This window comes from Sceloporus undulatus, unplaced genomic scaffold (genome assembly GCF_019175285.1).
Source record: "Sceloporus undulatus isolate JIND9_A2432 ecotype Alabama unplaced genomic scaffold, SceUnd_v1.1 scaffold_19, whole genome shotgun sequence".
NCBI classification, from domain to species: Eukaryota; Metazoa; Chordata; class Lepidosauria; order Squamata; family Phrynosomatidae; genus Sceloporus; species Sceloporus undulatus.
In genome coordinates this window covers 1283075-1305253 of record NW_024802941.1, presented here as the reverse complement: position 1 = coordinate 1305253, position 22179 = coordinate 1283075, and the positions used below count along the sequence as shown (strand labels likewise).

The window sequence follows — 22179 nt, the reverse complement described above, 5'->3', positions numbered from 1 at the left end:
ATACGGTGGCATGCTTGCATTTAAGACGTTAATACAATTTATTACATTTAAAAACAATTCAAATCACAGTAGGCTGCAGAGTGGCTATAGACATCAATGGAATCATAGCAGTTGGAAAGAGACAACCCAAGGGCCAATCCAGTCACAACCCCCATTCTGCCATGCAGGAACTCCATCCAAAGCATCCCCTCAACCAAATATCTAGGTAATAGATGGTGTCCATCTGCATTGTAGAAGATATTATGCATAGATTACATGGCTATGGAAAAATCACCACCTTGAGTTCTGTCTATATAGGGGGAGAAAGGCGGATCTAAAACAATAACAACAACACAATATCTGGATAGTGTAGTTTTGTGAGATTTATCCATTCTGTGTGTCAGGAAGATCGCAAGTATTTCCATAGCATTAAAGCAAGTGTCACGAACTGGATTTATTTCTGCAGTGTGGCAGCCTTATTAAACTGCAGTTCCCATCAGTCTGTGGTTGCTCTGGATGTGGGGCCTGCAGTCTAGCATTGCCTGGAGCAGGGCCAATAGGACTCCACAGCACACAATTCATCATCTTAGAATTGATTCCATCATGATTAATTAATTAATCAATAAAAAAACAAAAAACATAGAGTTCAGAAGAGACCCCACGAAGGGGGCCCTCATCCATTCCAACCAACCCCATTTCTGCCATGCAGGAACTCTGCCATCAAAGCATCCCCATTGACATGCGGAAAAACCGGGCGCAGCTAACTGGTATTTTATTCTATTTGTCTTGTAAAAAAGAGAAAACAACAAGGCTGGAAGGAAGCTCTTGCACTTTCTTGCCATATCACAGACCCTCCTCGTTTTTGTTGTTTGCAACAAATCCAGATACATGATCGGGTTGTTGAACACATGAGTCGCATTCTCAGGCAGTCAAATGTCCGAGTAGGAGTCATGAGTCTCCTTTCTCTGGCTTTTTTCCAAAACCCCAAACTGACCCTGGAGAGCATGCTGGGTCTGGACCCCCAACTCAAGGAAACTTGGAAATCCTGAAGGGTTTAGATTCAATGACTGGAATTATTGCAAATTATACAAGGGCTTCAGTGGTCTCAATGGTTTGTTGCTTGAGCTTCAGTGTTGCGAAGCACCACCACATTATTTTAAAAATATTGTGCATTAAATTACCTTTCAGTCTTATGTCTATGGAGAATGCCATATGGAAACCTATACAGGGCATCCCATCCATCCAGTATACTATACCATTAGCATAATACTGTATATAAATATACCCAAATCTGAAAACACTCCAAAATCCAAAATACATCTAATCCTCATGAGCAGCACTTTGGGTAAGGGATAGTATTATTAGTATTATTCATAGATTATTATGAATTACTTATTATTATTATACCTAGAATTGGTACATTGGATAGACAGCCTAAAAGTTCAGAAGTCCACCTTTTCCATTCTTTTCTTCAGTTCTCTCCCTGAGGGAGGAAGGGGGGGGAGGAGGCAGGAGGAGTGGAAGCGGACTCTGAAGGAAACGAAAGCGAAAGTCAGTTCATAGTGGACCTCTCTCTGCTCTCTCTCTCTGCTCTCTCTCCCTCTCCACCCCTCGCCTCTCTTCCTCCTCCCTCCCCCCTCCCCCCTCCATTAAAGCCACGGAGAGGGAAAAGAGGATACTTTGTTTTGTCTTTCTTCTGTTTCTCTCCCGTGGTTTTTAATGGCTGAGGGGTGGGGGGAGGAGGATGCTTGCAACGCCCCCAGGGCCTGATGGGGGTTCCGACCCCCCCAAAACCAACACCGCCTCCCCCGGCTACTCCTTGAGTCAATGGGCTTCATAGTACAGCATGGGAACGGCATTCTCCCCCAAAACTCCCTCATCCCATTGTTTTCTCAGCTTCCTTGCCCCAGGTTGATTGTACACCATAGTTATAAGCAGAGGTTCTCCCTCACCAAAAAGGCAAAAACATGGTAAAGTGTTTCCTCCACCTCGCCAGCCCCTTGCCCAACACAGCTTACAAATAAAACGAGGAGTTGCCCCTCTTCATAGCAGTTTTCCTTCTGTCCTGCACCCTTCAATTCCACCATAATATGAAACCACATGTCTTATTCTTTACATTTCCCAATGGGCTTGCAAAAAAGCAACTTTCCCCCAACTCGCAGGTCAAAAACTGAAAGCAACAAGCAAGGGCAAGCCTTAGTGATCCATGATGGCCTGTTAGTGAGCAGACCAAGGGCACGAGCCCTATAATCGTTGCTGAACCTCTGATGGGTCCCTTGAATTTTATAAAGACGAATCTGCTGACTATGGGCATTTTTTTTAATCTTTCCTTCCTTTTCCCAATTGCTATTCCTCCCAGTTGTGTTCGTTTCTTCATGGTCAGAGAAAACCTCTGGCAAGGAGAACCTACTCTGTACTTGGAGTGGGGAGAGAATTGCTCCGATCTTTGTTATGGCAGAGACCTTGTCCTGTGAGTATCCCAGAGACAACTGGGAGGCTGACCAAGCAGACACCACCATCTAGTACTAGCTGGAGTACCTGAGTCCTGGCTGGGCCAGTGCCCTCATTGATGGCCAGCTCGCCACTGGCACTCTGTGCTCCAAAATCCCCAATGCAAGAAGCATTGCTGCTCTTTAGTTGTTCATAAATGCATTTTTCTTCCTTCGGATCTAGAGCAGAAAATTAAGATGAAGGGGGATGAGTGGCGAAGTTCTCAAGATGACAGCTCAGTCCACAGGGTTTTAAAAAACAATTTGTCTTTCTGGTTATATGTTGGAATTAATACATCCATGCTGGAAGTTCCAACTGGTACATGCAGCATAACAACAAAGCCCTTTGAATTAAGGGCCACCCCGGCACTGTACTTTGGGAGGTAGAATTATCTCTAGATTGGTTGTCCTCCTGCCCTGTGCGTGCATTGGAATGAACGTGACAAGCCTTCTGAGTCTGCATAATGTAGATAGCCACCTGGTTATCTATCCAAAGGAAAAGAGCATTTAGGACTTTGAACTGGCAATCCAGACAAATGGGCTTACCTGAGACTTGTAGCAGTTCTCCTGTTCCTCCTGCCCGTGGCCTATAAACCACTGTGTTGTCAACATGCTTCTTTCAGAGCTTGCGAACCTTTGATCTGTAGCAAGGTCAAAAAACGTTCTTTCTGCCAAATGGCAACACGATAGCAGCTCTTTCCCACGTACATGAGTACCCTGGGTTGTGTTTTGAAAATACAACCTAGTGTACCAATCTATGTTTAACATCATCTGTGATTATTACACTTCTGTTTGTACATTCTCACTTTAAGATAATATAGGGCTTGGAGAACACTATTATACTGGATTTTGCCAGACTTCCTGTCCCTCATCTGCCTTGGTCTATCCTGGTCAGCAGGGTGGGTGGAGCAGCAGTTCCACAGCTCCTCGCCACTTTGACCGTTTGTGGACTGGAACTGGCCATAGTGCAAGGGAAGGCTGATTCCACATCCTCTTTCAGCTGATTCACTTTCTTTGGGCATGTTTCAATCTGTGCCAGTGTAGCCCACACCTAGTCCCAAACCACAAACTTGTTGCAAGAGATATAGCAGTTGCCAAGAGATTAAGTACAATGGCCACTCCACCATTTTTCTCTGGGGTTTAAGGGACACAGGAGACCCATTAATAGTGGAAAACCCGCACAAATAGATAACCACTATGTTTTTTTAACCAGAGGGAACCACACCTCTAGGAATTTCTAGATTCATCCACTGTAACTGCTAATGGTCACACAACATCCACTGAAGTTGACATAGAATTGTGCTCAGCAGTTTCTACAAATACTGAGAAATTTTTTCTCTAGGAATCTTTAGGTCCTCCACTGCAGACTCACTTTGGAGGACAAAGCCCAGATGTCCTAGAGAGAACCTATCACTCAAATTTGCAAAAGTCAAAGCTGCAAAATGGAACTGAATTCATATGTGTTCACTGTTGAATCAAATGTGATTCAATTGTTTGGTGTCTCTTTACCCAATTGTGTAACACTGTCTTAGGACAGCTTGCAGTAGGAATTCAAAAAAAATGAGCATAAAAATAAGAGCATCAGTCATAGTACAGTGGTGCCTCGGGTTAACGAAATATTCGTTCCGCCATTCCTTCGTAACGCGAAAATTTCGTAACCCGAAATAGCGTTTCCGTTAGCGCTGGAACGATAGCATTTGAAAATTTCCGCCGAAATGAATTTCGGAACCTCGAAAAAGATTTCGTAACCTGAAACAGTTTTTGGCAATCCAACTTTTGCGTATCCGGGAAATTTCCGTAACCCGCCCGCGAATTTCGTATCCCCCGATGTACCACTGTAATGGGGCATTGTAAATATGAGTTTAAAGAACAGCTAGCAAACACGTAAACCAAGCAGGACAAGACAAGGGAACAGAAAAGAGGTTTGTCAAATGCGGGAAGCCAGTAAAGACATGAGAGAATTTAAACCTGACAACTAAAGATGAAATGAAGATACCACTGGGACATTTACCTAGAAAATGGCAGTAAAGTGTGATACTCAATCTGTGTTTCTGAATTGCATTTCCCAGGATTCCCTCATAATTAGCTGTGTTGATCGATGTTGCATCCAACACATCTGGGAGGAACATACTTTATCCACGAGTATTCTAGAAGAGGGATTCCAAAGTTCAGTGTCACTACAGAAAAGGTGCACTTCCAGTAGCCATCAACTTGGGAAGGGGTAGATCTTAATCCGGATTACATGGAGCAGAGCTTTCTGAAATAGAGCTTTAACTAACATCTCCGTTCAGTAGGGGAGCCTGTATAGCTCAGTCCGGGAGTTACAGGGGAAAATCCATAGGAAAAGTTGGTAGTTCTCTGTGCAAAACAGCCTTCTGCAAGAATATGCCTTCCAAGGTTTAGTACTACAGTGGCCCAACATTCATGGATATTAAGTTGTTTATGGCCAGGATTGATGGGTGCTGAAGTCCAAATCTGCAAAGTAAATGGGTTGGAAGGCTGATAAGAGGCTGCAGTGTGGTGGTGCTTCTTAATGCACGGTCTTTGCAATTTGAATAGTTTGTTTTTGTTGTACGCTACGCAGATTGTGGAGCATTCAGATGAGGTAAGGAAACATTTTGTTGCTTCTTACAATCGTGAATGGAGACACAGCCATGGGGAAGAGAGTTTCTATTAAAACAATCTTTGGCTGAGTATAGAAGTGGAGGGACTGCTATCAGAATCCTTTATACCAAGAAAAAATGGTTCCCTTTTAAAAACTGATTTTGGCCGCGTTTTTTTACAGAATGGGCCTAAAGAGGTTGCTGTCCTTGGCGCCGCATTACGCGCGAGGGGGCGGCGCTTCCGGATGCGCCTTGCCCCCTCGTGCATAACCGATACGTCAAGATAGCGGCGCCCTAGACAGATAGGCCCTGCATCTTGAACGTAGCGGACGCTCGGCATCCGCACATCCCAACCCAGAAAAACGTTGCGAGTGGCATGCGTTGGCACTTGCAACGTCTCTGTCGGGTTGCCGGAAGGAGCGCGATTTTCGCGCTCCTTTTGTGCAAACGCAGAGGAGTCGCGTGGTTTGGCTGGCTGCGCCTCCTCCACGCTGCACTGGCAGCAGCTAACCACCCAGGTTGGGCGGTCTGTAACGGGCCTTTGTTTTACTTGTTTGTGTTGCTGAAAGGTCCGTGCAATGTGCAAAGAGGGGGAGAAAGATAACTCTTTACAATATGATTAGATTGAAGAAAAACAAAACAGTGATGAAATAACAGAAGAGAAGTTATAAATGAAATCCCTAAATTAGTTAAGTGTTGACAGAAATGTGAAAAAGAGAAGTGGATTGAAAAGCATATTGGCCCTAAAAAACAGCCCTACTTCTAGGTATGAATACCAGTATTGCTTGTTCATCAATGGGTCACCTAGTCCACCACCATTTATGATGCACATCGAGACAGGATTCCACTCAGTGTCATCTGGATGTCTCAGGTTATTGTAAACCTAAAACATTCACAAAGAAATAATTTCTATCACGTCGGGTTTTTTGATGTGTTGGCTGCAAGGACTCCACAGTAAAGTTTTGCAAAGCAGCTTATGAATTCGTTGGTTTTTTAAAAAAATTCTGGATGTTATTTTAGAAATAAAGCCGTCCACAGTAAAACAAAGCAAAACAAAAACAAAAAAAAAACAAACAAAGTTACATACATTCCCGCTATGGGAAAACCATATTCAAATCACAAAACAGATTCATACTCTCCAAAATAGCAAATATGTGCAGTGGTCCCCTTGGTATATTCTGGGCTTTGTTCCGCAGGACACCCCCCACCCGGAAGACTAAAATTCATAGATGCTCAAATCCCATTTAGACAGGAGTTCAGTAAAAATAATGTTCCTTATATACAATGGCAAAATCAAGTTTTGCTTTTGGGGGTATTTTGGGGAATAGTTTTCAGGCCATTATAGTGGAGCGGTGGAGAAAGGAAGCTGACTGTACAGTGAAAACAAATTTAGGAACCCTTGGGGCACATCACGGGAAAATATATTGGTTTAGGGTTAAAACAGAAGTATCACATTGAGATGAATGCTGGAGAGGTCAGAAGGGAGGAAATACTAGCCTTCTATAAATATCTGATATTGTATGAGGAAGTTAGAGAAGTGTGAGAAAAGTGGCAATCTTTAACTTGTGGGGGGGGCATGGTTATGAAATTGCAGAGTTTTTATGAAGAGGCAAGTTCTTATAAAACATGCTGTTGGAAAATGTTATGTTTTGGGTCATGGCCTCATATCACAACAGATATCCTTTTTTGTGCAACTCAATAACAACTAACTGATGGCTGGGATTAATGAATCTGTAGGAAGCCTACTCCCAAGGAAAGTGTTTGGAAAATGATACCTAAAACATATTGTGAAACAATTTACATCATTACTTGTAAATTGTTGCTTATCAAGCTAGTATGCTCTTCTTAGGAATGGTCCCAGAGGTCTTTTTCCCAGGTGCTCTGTTGAGTTCTTTGCTGCTGAGCAATAGCAGCCTCCCCACCCATTCACAATCCATGTTTTAAAGTCAAGGGCTTACAGTACAGATGGGAAGGCATTCTCCCACACTCCATCCCACTGTTTTTCAGCTTCCTTGCCAGTTGATTGTACACAATTTAAAGCATAGGTTCCCTCACCAAAAAGGCAAAACATGTAAAGTGTTTCTCCACCCCGTCCCAACAAGCTTAAAATAAAACGAGGAGTTGCTCTTCAAGGCAGTTTTCCTTCTGTCTGCACCCTTCAATTCCACCATAATATAAACCACATGTTTATTCTTTACTTCCCAGAGTGGAGCTGCAAAAAAGAGACTTTCCCCAACCTCAGGTAAAACTGAAAGCAAAGCAAGGGCAGCCTAGTGATCCATGATGCCTGTTAGTGAGCAGACCAAGGGCAGAGGCCCTGATATCGTTCTGAACCTCTGATGGGTCCCTTGATTTTATACGAATCTGCTGACTGGGCATTTTTAATCTTTCCTTCCTTTTCCCATTGCTATTCCTCCCCAGTTGTTTCTTCATGGTCAGAGAAAACCTCTGGCAAGGAAGAACCTACCTGTACTTGGAGTGGGGGAGAGAATGCTCCGAGTCTTTGTAGGGAGAGACTTGCCTGTGAGTATCCCAGAGACAAGCTTGGGAGGCTGACCAAGCAGAAAGCTAGTACTAGCTGGAGTAGCCTGAGTCTGGCTGGGCAGTGCCCTCATGATGCCAGCCTCCACTGGCACTCTGTGATCCAAAATCCCAATGCAAGAAGCATTGCTGTCTTTATTTGTTCATAAATGCATTTTTTCCTCTGATCTAGAGCAGAAATTAAGATGAAGGGAGGATGAGTGGGAATTCTAGAGACAGCTCAGTCACAGGGTTTAAAAAAAATTGTTTCTGGTATATGTTGGAATTATGACATCCATGCTGGAAGTTCCACTGGTACATGCAGCATAACAAGCAAAAGCCCTTTGAATTAAGCCACCCCAGGCAGCTGTCTGTGAGGTAAAATTATCTCTAGATTGGTTTCCTTCTGCCTGGCTGCATTGGAATAGACTTGACAAGCCTTCTGAGTGCTAATGTAAGATAAGCCACCTGGTTATCTATCCAAAGGAAAAGAGCATTTAGGACTTTGAACTGGCAATCCAGACATGTTGCTTACCTGAGACTTGTAGCAGTTCTCCTGTTCCTTGCCCGTGCCTATAAACACTGTGTTCAAATGCTTCTTTCAGAGTTGAACCTTTGATCTGTAGCAAGTCAAACGTTCCTCCAAATGGCAACACAGATAGCAGCTCTTCCCACGTAATAGTACCTGGGTGTTTTTGAAATACAACCTAGTTTACAATCTTGTTTAACATAATCTTGATTATTACACTTCTGTTGTACTTCTCACTTTAAGATAATATAGGGCTGGAGAAACTATACTGGATTTTGCAGGACTTCCGTCCTCATCTGCCTTGGTCATCCTGGTCAGCAGGGTGGGTGGGAGCAGCAGTTCACAGCCTCTCCAGCTTTGACAGTTGTGGACTGAGAACTGGCATAGTGAAGGGAAGGCTGAATCCAAATCCTTATTCAGCTGATTCACTTTCTTTGGGCATGTTTCAATCTTGCAGTGTAGCCCACACCTAGTCCACACCACAAACTTGTTGCAAGAGATACAGTGCAAGAATTAAGTACAATGGCCCTCCACATTTTCTGGGGTTAGGGACACAGGAGCCCCATTAAAGTGGAAAACCCACAAATATAACCACTATTTTTTTTAACCAGAGGGAACACCTCTAGGAATTTCTAGATTCTCCACTGTAACTGTAATGGTCAACATCCACTAGAAGTTGACCATAGAATTGTGCTAGAGTTTCTACAAATACTGAGAAAATTATTTTCTCTAGGAATCTTTAGGTCCTCCACTGCAGACTCATTTTGGAGGACCCAGATATTCCTAGAGAGAACCTGTCACTCAAATTTGCAAAAGTCAAAGCTGCAAATGGACTGAATTCATATGTTCCTTTGAATAAATGTATTCAAGTTGTGGTGTCTCTTTACCCAATTGTGTAACACTGTCTTAGGACATCTTGCAGTATGAATTCAAAAAAAAAATGAGCAAATAAAAATAAGAGCAATCAATCATAGTAATGGCATTGTAAAATATGATTTTAAAGAACAGCTAGCAAAACACGTAAACCATCAGGACAGACAAAGGGAACAGAAAAGAGTTTTCAAATGCTGGAAGCCATTAAAAGACATGAGAGATTTAACCTGACAACTAAAAGATGGCAATGAAGATACCACTGTGACTTCCCTAGAACAATAGCAGGTAAAGTGTGATACTCAATCTTTGTTTCTGAATTGCATTTCCCAGGATTCCTCATAATTAGCTGTGTTGATCGATGTTGCAGTCCAACAACATCTGGAGGACCATACTTTATCCACTCTTATTCTAGAAGAGGATTCCAAAGTTCAGATGTCACTACAGAAAAGGTGCACTTCCAGTAGCCATCAACTTGGGAAGGGGGAGAGAGTAATCCAGAGTACACTGGAGCAGAGCTTCTGAAATAGAGCTTAACTAACATCTCACTTTCAGTATGGGTAGCCTGTATAGCTCAGTCTGGAGTTACAGGGGAAAAATCCATAGGAAAAGTGGTAGTTCTCTGTGCAAAACAGCCTTCTGCAATCAGATGCCTTCCAAATGTTTAGTACTACAGTGCCCAACATTCATGGATATTAGTTGTTATGGCCAGGATTGATGGGTGCTGAAGTCCAAAAATCTGCAAGTAATGGGTTGGGGAAGGCTGATGAAGAGGCTGCAGTGTGTGGTGCTTCTTAATGCACGGTCCTTTGCAACATGTGAATATTTTGTTTTGGTGTGTACCTACTCATATTGTGCAGCATTTCAGAATGATGTAAGGAAACATTTTGTTGCTTCTTACAATCTGTGCATGGAGACACAGCCATGTGGGAAGAGAGTTTTCTTATTAAAACTAATCTTTGGTTGGAGTATATAATTGGAGGACTGCTACAGAATCTTTTAATACCAAGAAAAATGTTCCCTTTTAAACTGATTTTGGCCCGTTACAGATGGGCCTAAGAGGTGCTGTCCTTGCGCCGCAATTACGCGCGAGGGGCGGCGCTTCCGGATGCGCCTTGCCCCTCGTGCGTAACCGATACGTCAAGATAGCGGCGCCCTATACAGATAGGCCCTGCCATCTTGACGTAGCGGACGCTCTGCATCCGCACATCCCAACCCAGAAGAGACGTTGCGAGTGCATGCTTTGGCACTTGCGACGTCTCTTCCGGGTTGCCGGAAGGAGCGCGATTTTCGCGCTCCTTTTTTGCAACGCAGAGGAGTCGCGTGGTTTGGCTGCTGCGGCTCCTCCACGCTGCAACTGGCAGCAGCCTGAGACCACCCCTTTTGGGCGGTCTGTAACGGGCCTTTGTTAACTTTTTGTTGCTGAAATGTCTGCATGTGCAAAGAGGGGGAGAAAAGATAACTCTTTACAATCTGATTATATTAAGAAAAACAAAACAGTGATGAAATACAGAAGAGAAGTTATAAAATGAGAATCCCTAAATTAGTTAAGTGTTGACAGAAATGTGAAAAAGAGAAAGTGAATTGAAGCAGTATTGCCTAAAAACAGCCCTACTTCTAGGTATACCATTATTGCTTTGTTCATCAATGGGTCCCCGTATTCCACCACCATTTATGATGCACATCGAGACATGATTCCACTCATTGTCATCTGGATGTCTCAGGTTATTGTAAACCTAAAACATTCACAAAGAAAATAATTTCTATCACTTCGGGTGTTTTTGATTTATGTTGGCTGCAAGGACTCCAGCAAGTAAGTTTTGCAAAGCATCTTATGAATTCGTGGTTTTTTAAAAAGAAATTCTGGGATGTTATTTAGAAATAAAGCTCTTCCACAGTAAAAACAAAGCAAAACAAAACAAAAAAACAAAAACAAGTTTACATACATTCCCGCTATGGGAAAACCATATTCAAATCACAAAACAGGATTCTTACTCCAAAATTAGCAAATATTTGCAGTGGTCCCTTGGTATCTTCTGGGCTTTGTTCCCAGGACACCCCCCCCCCCGGATACTAAAATTCATAGATGCTCAAGTCCCATTATATACAGTAGTTCAGTAAAATAATGTTCCTTATATAAAATGGCAAAATCAAGGTTTGCTTTTGGGGTTTATTTTGGGGAATAGTTTCAGGCCATTAATAGTGGAGCTGGTGGAGAAGGAAGGCTGACTGTACATTGACAAATTTAGGAACAGCTTTGGGCACATCACGTGAAAATATATGGTTGTATGGTTAATACACAGAAGTATCACAATTGAGATGAATGCTGGAGAGGTCAGAAGGGATGAAATACTAGCCTTCTATAATATACTGATATTGTATGAGGAAAGTTAGAGAAGTGTAGAGAAAGATGCAATCTTTAACTTTTGGGGGGGGCATGGTTATGCAAATTGCAGAGTTTTATGAAGTAGGCAAAGTTCTTATAAAACATGCTGTTGGAAAATGTTATGTTTTGTGTCATGGCCTACATATCACAACAGATATCCTTTTTGTGCACTGCAATAACAACTTGATTGCTGTGAATTAATGATTCTGTAGGAAGCCATACTCAAGGAAAATTGTTTTGGAAAAATGATGAGCTGGAGAAGTAAACTTTTACTTGAGAAATACACTTAGAAGGATCTGATTTGAAGAGATGTCTTTATTGTGGAATAATAGGAGAAAATCCTTAAGAATCTGCATGTTATGTGGCTCATGGTGGGATGTCAAGAAAGCATCTGAAATGAAAGTTTTGCTGTAAAAATCTGGTGTTGTAGTTCTAAATCAGGGGTAGGCAACCTTTTTGAGCCGGGGGCCGGGTTGCTGTCCCTCAGACAACTGGGGGGCCGAAGCTGGGGGGTGGAGCTTCCACCCTCTGGGGGCGGAGCTGCACACCAGGGGTGGAGCTTCCACCCTCTGGGACGGAGCCGCACACTGGGGCGGAGCTTCCACCCTCTGGGGGTGGAGCCGCATGCTGGGGCAGAGCTTCCTCCCTCCAGGGGCGGAGCCGCATGTCGGGAGCTCTCTCCTCCTCGGTCCCATCCTTCGGCCAAAGCCCAAAAATTAATAATTAAATAATATTTTTTAAAAAATAAATAAATAAATAAAAATAAATAATTCCTACATACACTGCAAACATTATCTGAAGTAAAAAACAAAATGGAAACATATACAATATTCAAAATGAAGAACAACCAAGTAAAGTTAAATCAAAGTGGAAATCCAGATCAAATGCCTGCACACTGTCTCAACCAAACAAGCCAGCCCATGTGGAGGGTTTTGCAAAGGGAATACCAAGGGATGTAAGCATAAGAATAAACATATTTGTCGAGCAGGGAAGCTAACCTAAGTCAGAAAGCAGAGGGAAAGCATAGAGTTGGAAGAGACTGCAAGGGCCATCCAGTCCAACCCCCTCCATGCAGGAAACCCAGATCAAATGCATGCACAATGTCTCAACCCAAACAGCCAGCCCATGTGGAGGGATTTTGCAAAGGGAATACCAAGGGATGTAAGCATAAGAATAACAATATTTGTTAGCATGTGGAAGCTACCTGAAGGCCACAGAACAGGGGGAAATGCATGCACACTGTGTCCCAAACCACAAAGGCACAGGTAGTAGGTATAGCTTCCGATAACCCCCCTCCCCCAATGAACCAACCTTGTGGTAGTGGCTCTGACTCTTTCTTTCTTTCTTTCTTTCTTTCTTTCTTTCTTTCTTTCTCTTTCTCTTTCGTTCTCTGCCTCCTCCTCCTCCTTCGCCCCTTCCCCACTCTTCCATGGGGGAGGGCTAAGGGCAGAACCAGGAGAGCCAGGAGAGCAGAGCCAGAAGGTGAAGGGGCAGGGCCAGGAGGGCGGAGAGAGAAGGGAGAGCCAGGAGAGCCGAGCCTGAAGGGCGAAGGGCGGGGCCAGGAGGGCGGAGGGCGAAGGAGGAGGAGGGAGGAGGGCCCATTCAGAGGCTTGGCATGGCCCTGGAGCCCTCGAACAGGACTCCAGGGAGCACACCGGGCCTCCTAGATGGGCGCCGCCATTTTGTTTTTTAAAATGGCGGCGAAGTCTCGCGCGACCTTTCTCGTCGCACAAGACTTCGCCGCCATTTAAAAAAACAAAATGGCAGCTGGAGCAGCGGCAATCGGCGGCAGGAGCGAGCGGGGGCCGCTCCTGGCGCCTCCGGGGGCCGGATGTGGCCCGCGGGCCGCAGGTTGCTGACCCATGTTCTAAATAGTCTTAATGAGTAATGTGCCTTATTGAACAAAGTAGTATGTTCTTCTGAGGATCACTCTATAAAGGAATCACTTTTGGTTTTCTTATAAAAGTGAGTCAAAGCATGAGCACAGAAACAAACACAAACCACTGAAGTATTTGACTAAACAATAATGAACCACAAATACAGGTGTATCGTGTAAATAAAAATACCCAGTTCAACTATGTATAGCTGTTCATATGCACATGTACTGGAAAAACTTACACAACACCACTTGGTTCAATATGTATGAACTTACTAATATAATTTAGGCCGAGGGGGGGGGGACCCAACTATATATATTGTTTTGTATCTTGTATATACAGTAATTAATCATAAGGCTAATGTCCAAAAGTAGAATTAAAGCCAATTCAATTAGTGATGTTTATAAGAATCTTGTGTCAGCAAGCTAAAGGTATTACAATTAGTATTTCATACATTGCAGTTTGAATTCTGGCTACACAACTGAAGAAGCTTATCTTTGGCAAAATGGAAAAGAAAACTACCCCGGATACTCTATTATCACCACAACAATTCAGCTATACATAGTTGAATCTGGTATTTTTATTTCTCTTCAAAACATGCACAAGCATTATTTCAAAAAATAATTCTATGGATGCATGTACATGTGCAGGTGTTACATTGCAGTTTGAAACAGTAAGTGTCACTGTTGCAGGAAGTGCCATTTGGGAGGCATTCCAATCAGATTTGAGCTAGTAAAGTGTGTCCAAAGTTTAAATCCACTGCTAATTATCTTTAGAACGGAGTTTGCTCCTCTGTAAGTTAGTGCAAGCCAATTGAGTCCGATGCCACCCTAGTCAATCATTGTTCACGAACCTAAACAAAAGGAGTTGTGCCAAGTCAAGTAACTTCCTGTGGAGAATGCTTTCAACTCGAGACAAATTTCCCTGGACTGCCTAATTAACTTTAATTGTGCAAACCTTAAATTCAGTTTTCTACAAGGCAACAATATAAGCCAAGACATGATTTCCCTTCCCTGGATTGTGCTTTATTTTAGAGGTTGTAATGGTCCTGCAAGACCACGGGGGCTAGATTAAAGGAAAAGTTAAATCAGGGGTATCGAGCAAAGAACCAATTGGGCCTGGCACCTACAGGGGTTCTGTTAGGTAGACAGGATAGAGGTAGAAGTCAGAAGGGATGAAATGGGGGTGGGGGTGGGGAACTGAAATTAGAGAATGCACAAAAAAGTATACACTTCCTACAAAAGAAACAAAACTTCAATTCCTGAGTATACTAAAGCTATCAAATATTAGAAGCACTTAGGAAAGGAAGAGAGACAATTAAATGCTTCTGGAGACCGAGGGAGGAATCTCAGGGGGGAAAATTTAACGCTTGACCTAGTTTTTTCAATTCTTTGGAAATGGATTGATGGGCTACAGATGGCAACTAGTGGAGTTTTAGAATGACTTGTTTTATATCTTGGCCTATTTTGTTGTTCTTGTTGTTGCATGCCTTTAAGTAATTTCTTAGTTATGTCCACCGTAAGGTGAACCTATTACAGGATTTTTGGGGCTGTGAGTGTGTGACTCACCCAAGATCACCAAGTGGGTTTCTATACCCTAATCTCTAGAGTCATAGTCCAATGCTCATGCCACTACACCATGCTGACTTTCCTTAGCCTGTTCACTTTGGGTATTACACTTGCCACCAGAATAAGGAGTGAGGGCCTTAAGCCAGCTGTATTCACTGAATATACCCTCTTGTTATGCTATATTCCTAAAGATACATCTATGTTTTCTTTTATATTTTAAAAACAGTTTCCACTTTTAAAAAGCCTACTTTCTCCTTTAGGGAGAAAGGAAGGGAAGCTTTTGTCACCTGTCCCCATGGCAAAGATATACCAGAAGCCATGCAAGTATTATTTCCCCTGTAAACATTAAAGAGAAGGAGAAGGTGTTGGGCCCTTACATCCTTAGGTATCAGTATCAGATACGACCAAAGATGCCAAGCACCAATTTCCATATTGCAAAATAGTTATCACTGTTACTGGAGAAGGAATGAAGATCTGAGAACTGGTTAGAAAGTGTAAGGCAGGGGCCATCCTTTTGAACAAGGTGCATTTTAAAACCAATATAGTGTAGGAGTTCATGTGTCAGAATAAGGAGACGTAGGTTCAGGTTTCCTCTCAGTAATGAAGTCCAGTACAGAATTTTGGACCAGTTACTCTCTTTCAATCTAACATACTGCTGTAAAATAAACAAACAAAAAAACCTGGGAGGGAAAATAAGTGCATGGTTCTCTGAGCTCCATGGAGGAAAGATGGGATAAATATGTGTAATAACAGATGTTAAAAATAATAAAACCTCTACAGTAACTTTTTTTCCTCAGTGGCAATGGCTACAGGTACATCATCTAGGATTTTAGATGACCTTCACCCTCACCCAATTTGGCATCTTAATGTACAGACGTGGTTCTTTAGCATACCATCCAAAAGCCATCAAATACTTCCACACAGTTATTTATAAGTTAAGCAATGACTTTCTTACCACAGCATCACAAATCAAGTTTCCCATGTTGCACTCCTGAAAACGGCATGCTTGACTGGTACCATTTAGATAAACAATAGTCTTTCCTATTTCTTTTGAAGAAAAATTTCTCAGCTCAGCCTTCATCTTGTCAACTTCTGCTTTCACAATTGGATCTGAATCAGAAATACGATATAGTAAATGCCATTACTGACTGGATGATTCATGAGAATAGCATATCTGTTTATGTACAGCACAATATTACAATAGCTTTGGGGTTCTTTGCAATGAAAGTTACTCCACAGATAATCACTCTTCAGAAGAAACCCAGCACAATGAAAAGGGTGAGGACTTCTATTTAACAATAATTTGGATCCAAAGAGTCACACAACCAGTTCCATATGGCTTCTGTGGAGTAGAGCTTATGTTTCTTGTACAATAACCTTGCCACACCCCATGTTTTACAGTAAGTTGCTTTCAGAAACCATATTTGTTAATATGGTAGAACACCTCAAACCACAAATCTAGTGGTTTATTATGTGATAGAATTTGTTCAAAGGATTTTTTAATTTTATTTTTAAAAAGCCAGCATCCCAATGGATGTGCCCAGACTTTGGTTGCACTTAGACCAGAGTTGGAGAGACTGCAACCTTCCAGAACCTGGACTCTTATCATTTCTGATGATGGGTCATAAGGGCTATGGCTGATGGGAACAGAAAGTCCAATATAATATAGGTGGCCACACGTTCCCCACACATAACCTAGCATATCTCTTTGGAATCTGGCCAACGTTTATAAAGAGACTGTGTTTCCATAAAGAGTGCAAAGAGTGAAAGCATGCACTCTAACTTCAGCTGAAACCTATTTTTATATTTATGGATAAGCAACTGAAAGTGGTTTTATAGTCATATCACAGGATTTATTTGGTACAGTATAAGGGAGAAGGAGCAGTAATTTTATAAGTTGGGTGGCATTTTGATATACTTATCAAAATCCTTTAAAAGTATGAGTTAATAATGCCACTGGAGGAAGGGCTACAGACAGAAATGTCAGATTCTTTCCCCATACCTTCCGGGATACTGCTGTCTAGTAGGATAGGGTTTCCAGATGCATTAATTACATTTCCATCATCATCAAAGGTGATATTCAAATAGCCAAGATACTTTCCAAATGCGTAAGCTTGAACAACAGGCACTTCACGCCCATCATCCGATTTCACCATGAATGGATAAGCACCAGCAGGTATATCATTTGAAGGAGGATTGCCTGTAAAAATGATGACAGCATGAATATTTTTCCCCTTTTTGGTTTTCAAAGTACATATAGTTCAGTTACAAACAGGAGAGAAGTCTCTGAGGCACTTGTGCTTGGATTCTTGAAGCAGAAAAAAAGGCAGAAAGAAGAGGACTAAGGCATGGCTGCTAAGATTTAAAAAGGTAGTCCCTTGACATGAATATCTAGTTGCAATTGACTGTCGGGGGTGGTGCTTATCTCCGTTACCAAGCTCCGTAATGGAGCAGAGTGGTGTCTGAAGACAACTCCAGTGGTCATGTGGCCAGCATGACTGCACTGAATGCTGTTACCTTATGACAGAGAAGGGGTACCTATCTATCTGCTTGCTTTTGCATGCTTTCAAACTGCTAGGTTGGCATAGCTGGGACTAGTGATGGGAGCTCACCCCATCATGCAGCACTTGGGCCTCGAACTGACAACCTTCTGATTTTACAATCAGCATCTTAACCACACCCCATCCCTGTTGCTAAGATTTAGAAGACTTTTTTTTAAAAAAAGGCTTGTCTACTAAGCCATGTGAGTGTCTTCTGCAAAAATACCTGTGACTATATGTATAGCCCCCCAATTACCACTGTTGTGTTTGTGGTTCTGTAGGATCACAGCCATAGTAGCTATAGGGTTTGGACTTTATTATAATATCTTTTGTTGCATGAATAGAATGTTTCTTTCCATTTGATCCAGTCTAGTCCAACTGTGTTTATCCATTCTTGTGGCAATGCATACTTCTCTGCAAACATTTCAAAATAGTGTCTTATGCATCTTTTTTTGTAGTGTATTGGCTTGTTTATTTTTCACTAGAAACTTGCTATGTTTTGCTGATCCTCCCTCCCATTAACAAGTGTCCAGCTGCAGTGGCATCCCCAGTCCGGGTGTCACCCAGTGTGTGGTGTGGGGCTTATAAAGGTGGGGTCAAAAGGGCAGCCTCCCCCCATGCCTTCCAAATTCAGGCTGGACTCAGGGGGCAGACTCCCTCCCCTCATGCCTTCTGAGTCTATGCTGGACTTGGAAGGAAGACTCCCTCTCCCTATCCCCACGCCTTCCGATTCCTCATTGGACTCAGAAAGCAGTTGGGAGGGCGGTAGCCACATGCTGGCCCTCCTTCTCCATCCTGGGCTTTCTCTTTGGAGAGGAAGCTGTAAAGGGAGAGGAGGGCTCAACCAGGTGTCATCCCCTTCTGGGTGTCACCCAATGCAATACGCACCCCCTGCACCCTCCTACTGATGCCACTGTCTAGCTGAAAAGGGTGACATTGACGTACACAACATGATATAAATTTAGAGTACATTGTCACAGATGAAGCTATCCCTACAAATCTGCTTTATGGGGTTACCTGCAGTAGAAGAATCTTTGTTTAATTTGGTTATTGAGATTATTTCCTTATGACTGCAGGCTCATCTCTGGCCATGGATCCATTTGGACTTCTCATACACTTGAGGGAATGTATGTGATTTCCTTCTGCTGGAATTATAATGCTTTGTAAGATTTGGGCCAACTTTTTAGTTCTGGCCTGGAATCACATGTGTGAGCAGAAACTACACACACACACACACACACACACACCTCTGTGTTGCTGCTCCAGACTGCATTCTTCATTAAGATCTCCCTGACCTTCTCAGAGTAAATAGAGGGGCCGTGGAGATGGATTTTCTCCATCACCTCAGCTATAGAAATCTTCAGCCAAGATGGCTTTTCCTCTCTCTTAGCCTTCAACAGCTGGGTAAAGCAAGACTGGCTGGTCAACTGCCCCCTTCTTTAGCAGGTGGAGAGAGAGCCAGAAACCTCGTCAGTGAGGATGAGGAAAATCTAGATAGCTTTTGGGAGTGGAAGAGATGAAAGACCAGTGCCTCCATGTGTGCACCAATATGGTTCCTCAACCTTTCAAAAAAAAAAAAAATCCAATCTGGGATGTTTTAATTCAAGAAATTCCTGGCAAAAGGGTTATGGAATAAAGGTTTTTAAGACAGTGAGACTGCACATGGTAAAAGGGGAGAAGAAAAGCTGTTATTCAGGAGCAGAACACTGCTTGCTACCCTTTTGGATACTGACTTTTGGGAGGGAACAGAACACAAAGGAAACTAAACTTTTTTTTCACAGGGACAAATACGAACTGCAAGACAGAAATCCCTAAATGAAAATGGGAATTTTGATTACATATTCATGGTCTGATTAAAGTCACATTCTTTATCACTGAACACACCCACACACTACACAAGACACCATTATTTACTTCATTTCATTTTGTTTGCTAAACGTAGTGGGTTTATTTCCAGAAATCCACCGCGGACTAAGTCAGTAAATATTATTCCATCTTAAGAAAGTTACCAGGACACTGGTAAGTGCACTGGAAAACTCTTGTCACTAGCTTTTATATTCTACAGCCTGCCAGCATCTCACGGCCATGAAGGATTCTTTGGAAATGCTGCCAGTGACAGCATTTCCACTTGTCTTAAAACCCTCAGCTCCTGGACAGCTCCCAAGTGCATTTTTTCCAGTTCTGAAAATCTCAACATATAGTTGATGGTGGCATGCCAATTACTGCCATGCCTTTCAAAAACCAAAGCAGATTATTAAAAATGGGCTAAAACATCTATAAACTGTTGCATCCAGAAGGATTTCTGGACCAAAGCTTGAAAAACTTCCATATTTGGACTATTCCCATTTGTGGCCATGCTGGTTGGGAGATCAGTGAGTTGCTGGGGTGGAGTGGGGGGAATTCCTGCAAGCTCAGGGATGGACATCTCTCACCATTTGCAACAAAAAAGAAATAGAATTTTGAAAATCATTAGGTTTGTGAATGATGTGCAATAGTGTCAACTAGGATGAAAAAAAGGGTCCAAAACCTGGACTTCAAAGTAGGGAAAGTCAAATGGGGCCACAGGCATGCTGGGACACAAGGGAAAATCTGGGAATTGATCATCCAGTTGTTGGCAATCACCCTATTGACTTTTATTTTTGCAGATGATTCTCAGACCAGGTGAACTGTTTCTGATCAGTGATATTGCTCATGTTTAGCATTACTTGGTCCAGAATACAGTCTGTCTAAATTTTAATGCAGGTGTTACCAGTCCAGCAGCATTTCACCAAAAAGTTACATTACAGATTAGAATGTAAGATTATGCCCTACACACACACAGTTAGCATTCAGCAGATCAGGTTTCCAAGGCCAGTTGCTCTCTCGGTATATTGTAAAAAAAATAAATCCAAATCAGGTGCTTGTGCATGGTGTCATCTGCTGCGCATACAACATAACCGTACATGCCAGTAGAGAACACTTTTAAAAACAGGCACTTCTTTTTTTTTCTGTACCCTTTTTGGAAAAGGCTGTAATTACCAAGCCAATTCTGACTTAAGCCAAGTGAAGTTTACCCACGGTGCTATTTCAGAAGGCTTTAAAAACAAAACACACTCTCTCAGAATACTGTTTTAGCATTTCAGACGCAAGCAGTTTTGCTCTTCTCAGTGAACCACCATCTAACATGGGGGTGGTGGGTATGTGGACAGGCAAATCTCAGAGGAAAAGTCTAATATGCTGGCAGAGAGAGGGTTCTTATAGTGAGAGAGTGAAGGAACAGGGAGTCAGGAAACCACAAGGAAACCAATAGGCCAAAGACAGAATTTGTTTCTGTCATGAATACATTGGTTACAGGAAAAAGACACAGTATCCTTGGTTCATCACAGCAAACCAAAGGAAACTATGATGAATAACAACAACAACAACAACGTAAAGTCTAGATGCTGAAAATAGAGCATACAAAAACAAGATGTACCACTGATGGTCTCTTCTTTTTATGCCAGTTAAATAAATGGGGGCAGGGGTGGGAACTTTCAGACCAGACTATTTATTCTATTTGATTTCATCCTCTATTTTTCAAAGTTTGGTCCAGATGAGAGAGCTTCTCCCACACATGGCTAACTTGGACAGAAGTCTGGACTGAAAGTTCCAGAATCCTCAAATGTTCAAATTGTATTTCCCATTGAAAGCAGTGCAGCATAGATGGACAGCGAGCACACTCTTTTGTCAATTCCACTTCAGTCCCAAATTCCAAGCCCAGCAAATGATAATATGCAGACACTTGCCTCATACAATAAAGGCATGAAAATTAAACTTTTAGCACTATGCTGAGCACTATGCTAAATATATACCAAAATGCTAACCCTAACTAAAATAATTAAGTTTTAAAATAATTAATAATCAGAAACTGTCCTTTGCTGAAGAAATGGCATACCTGTATAAAGAAATGTGTTTGTGTGTCCCCCGACCACAACATCCACACCTTTAACTTTCTGAGCAATCATTTTATCCACAGTGAAACCAGAGTGACCAAGTGCAATGATCTTGTTGACTCCCAGAGTAGTAAGTTTTTCTACCTGTGGCTGCAATGCTGCAATTTCATCTTCAAACACTAAATCCTGCCCTTAAAAATCAGGAAAAAAATCTGTTAATATTTTTATTGTATAAACCTAAATTGTATTTTCACCAAACATGATTCGGTAAAGCATAAAGACATTACACACACACACACACACACACACCTATACTTGATATTCCTCCATCCCTTCCTTCATTTCAAACAAGAGATGTCACATTGTTTCCTAATTAACTTTTTTGACTATTTTTTAAAATTAGAGTTATATGACCGGGAATGTTTTGGTCACTTTAGTAAAGAGCAATGCATCTGGTCGAATGTCTATCTGCAATGCTCTAAAATGTGCTGAGTGCAGGGTGGGCAATGTGAGTTAAAGAGAGGTTTAAAAGCTAGTTTGTTTTGTGAAGTCAAAGGCTTTCATGGCCGGCATCCATGGTTTTTTCTGGGTTTTTCAGGCTATGTGGCCATGTTCTAGAAAATTTTCTTCCTGACGTTTTGCCAGCATCTGTGGCTGGCATCTTCAGAAAATGCTTGCCTGGAAAAAGTTGGGTTTATATAGACTGTGTGAGCCTGGGAATGCAGGAGTGATTTGTATGTGTATTGTTCTGTGCTGATGGCCCGCCTCAGGCTGGGAGGCTAATGCAAAGGAGAATTAATGTCTGCTAATTGGTGATCATTTGAAGTGTTGTGCTAGCAGAGTGACACCACAGTATAGTCTTTTGTTCTGTTGTTGTGTGCCTTCAAGTCACTTCTGACTTATGGTG

At 42.3% G+C, this 22179-nt stretch overlaps 1 protein-coding gene across 1 annotated transcript in view; it reads right to left on the bottom strand.

Moving 5' to 3' along the window:
• Window positions 1-7732: 7732 nt before the first annotated feature.
• LOC121917454 (snake venom 5'-nucleotidase-like) overlaps window positions 7733-22179 on the bottom strand; it is a 33332-nt gene continuing 18885 nt past the window's right edge. Inside the window, exons 3-7 of the mRNA XM_042443435.1 lie at window positions 21275-21463; window positions 16824-17021; window positions 15777-15931; window positions 10618-10726; window positions 7733-8276 (exon numbers count right to left, since the gene is read on the bottom strand). Of these exons, the coding sequence (XP_042299369.1) occupies window positions 8089-8276; window positions 10618-10726; window positions 15777-15931; window positions 16824-17021; window positions 21275-21463 (839 nt within the window). The 3' untranslated portion in view covers window positions 7733-8088. The remainder of the gene's footprint in view (window positions 8277-10617; window positions 10727-15776; window positions 15932-16823; window positions 17022-21274; window positions 21464-22179) is intronic.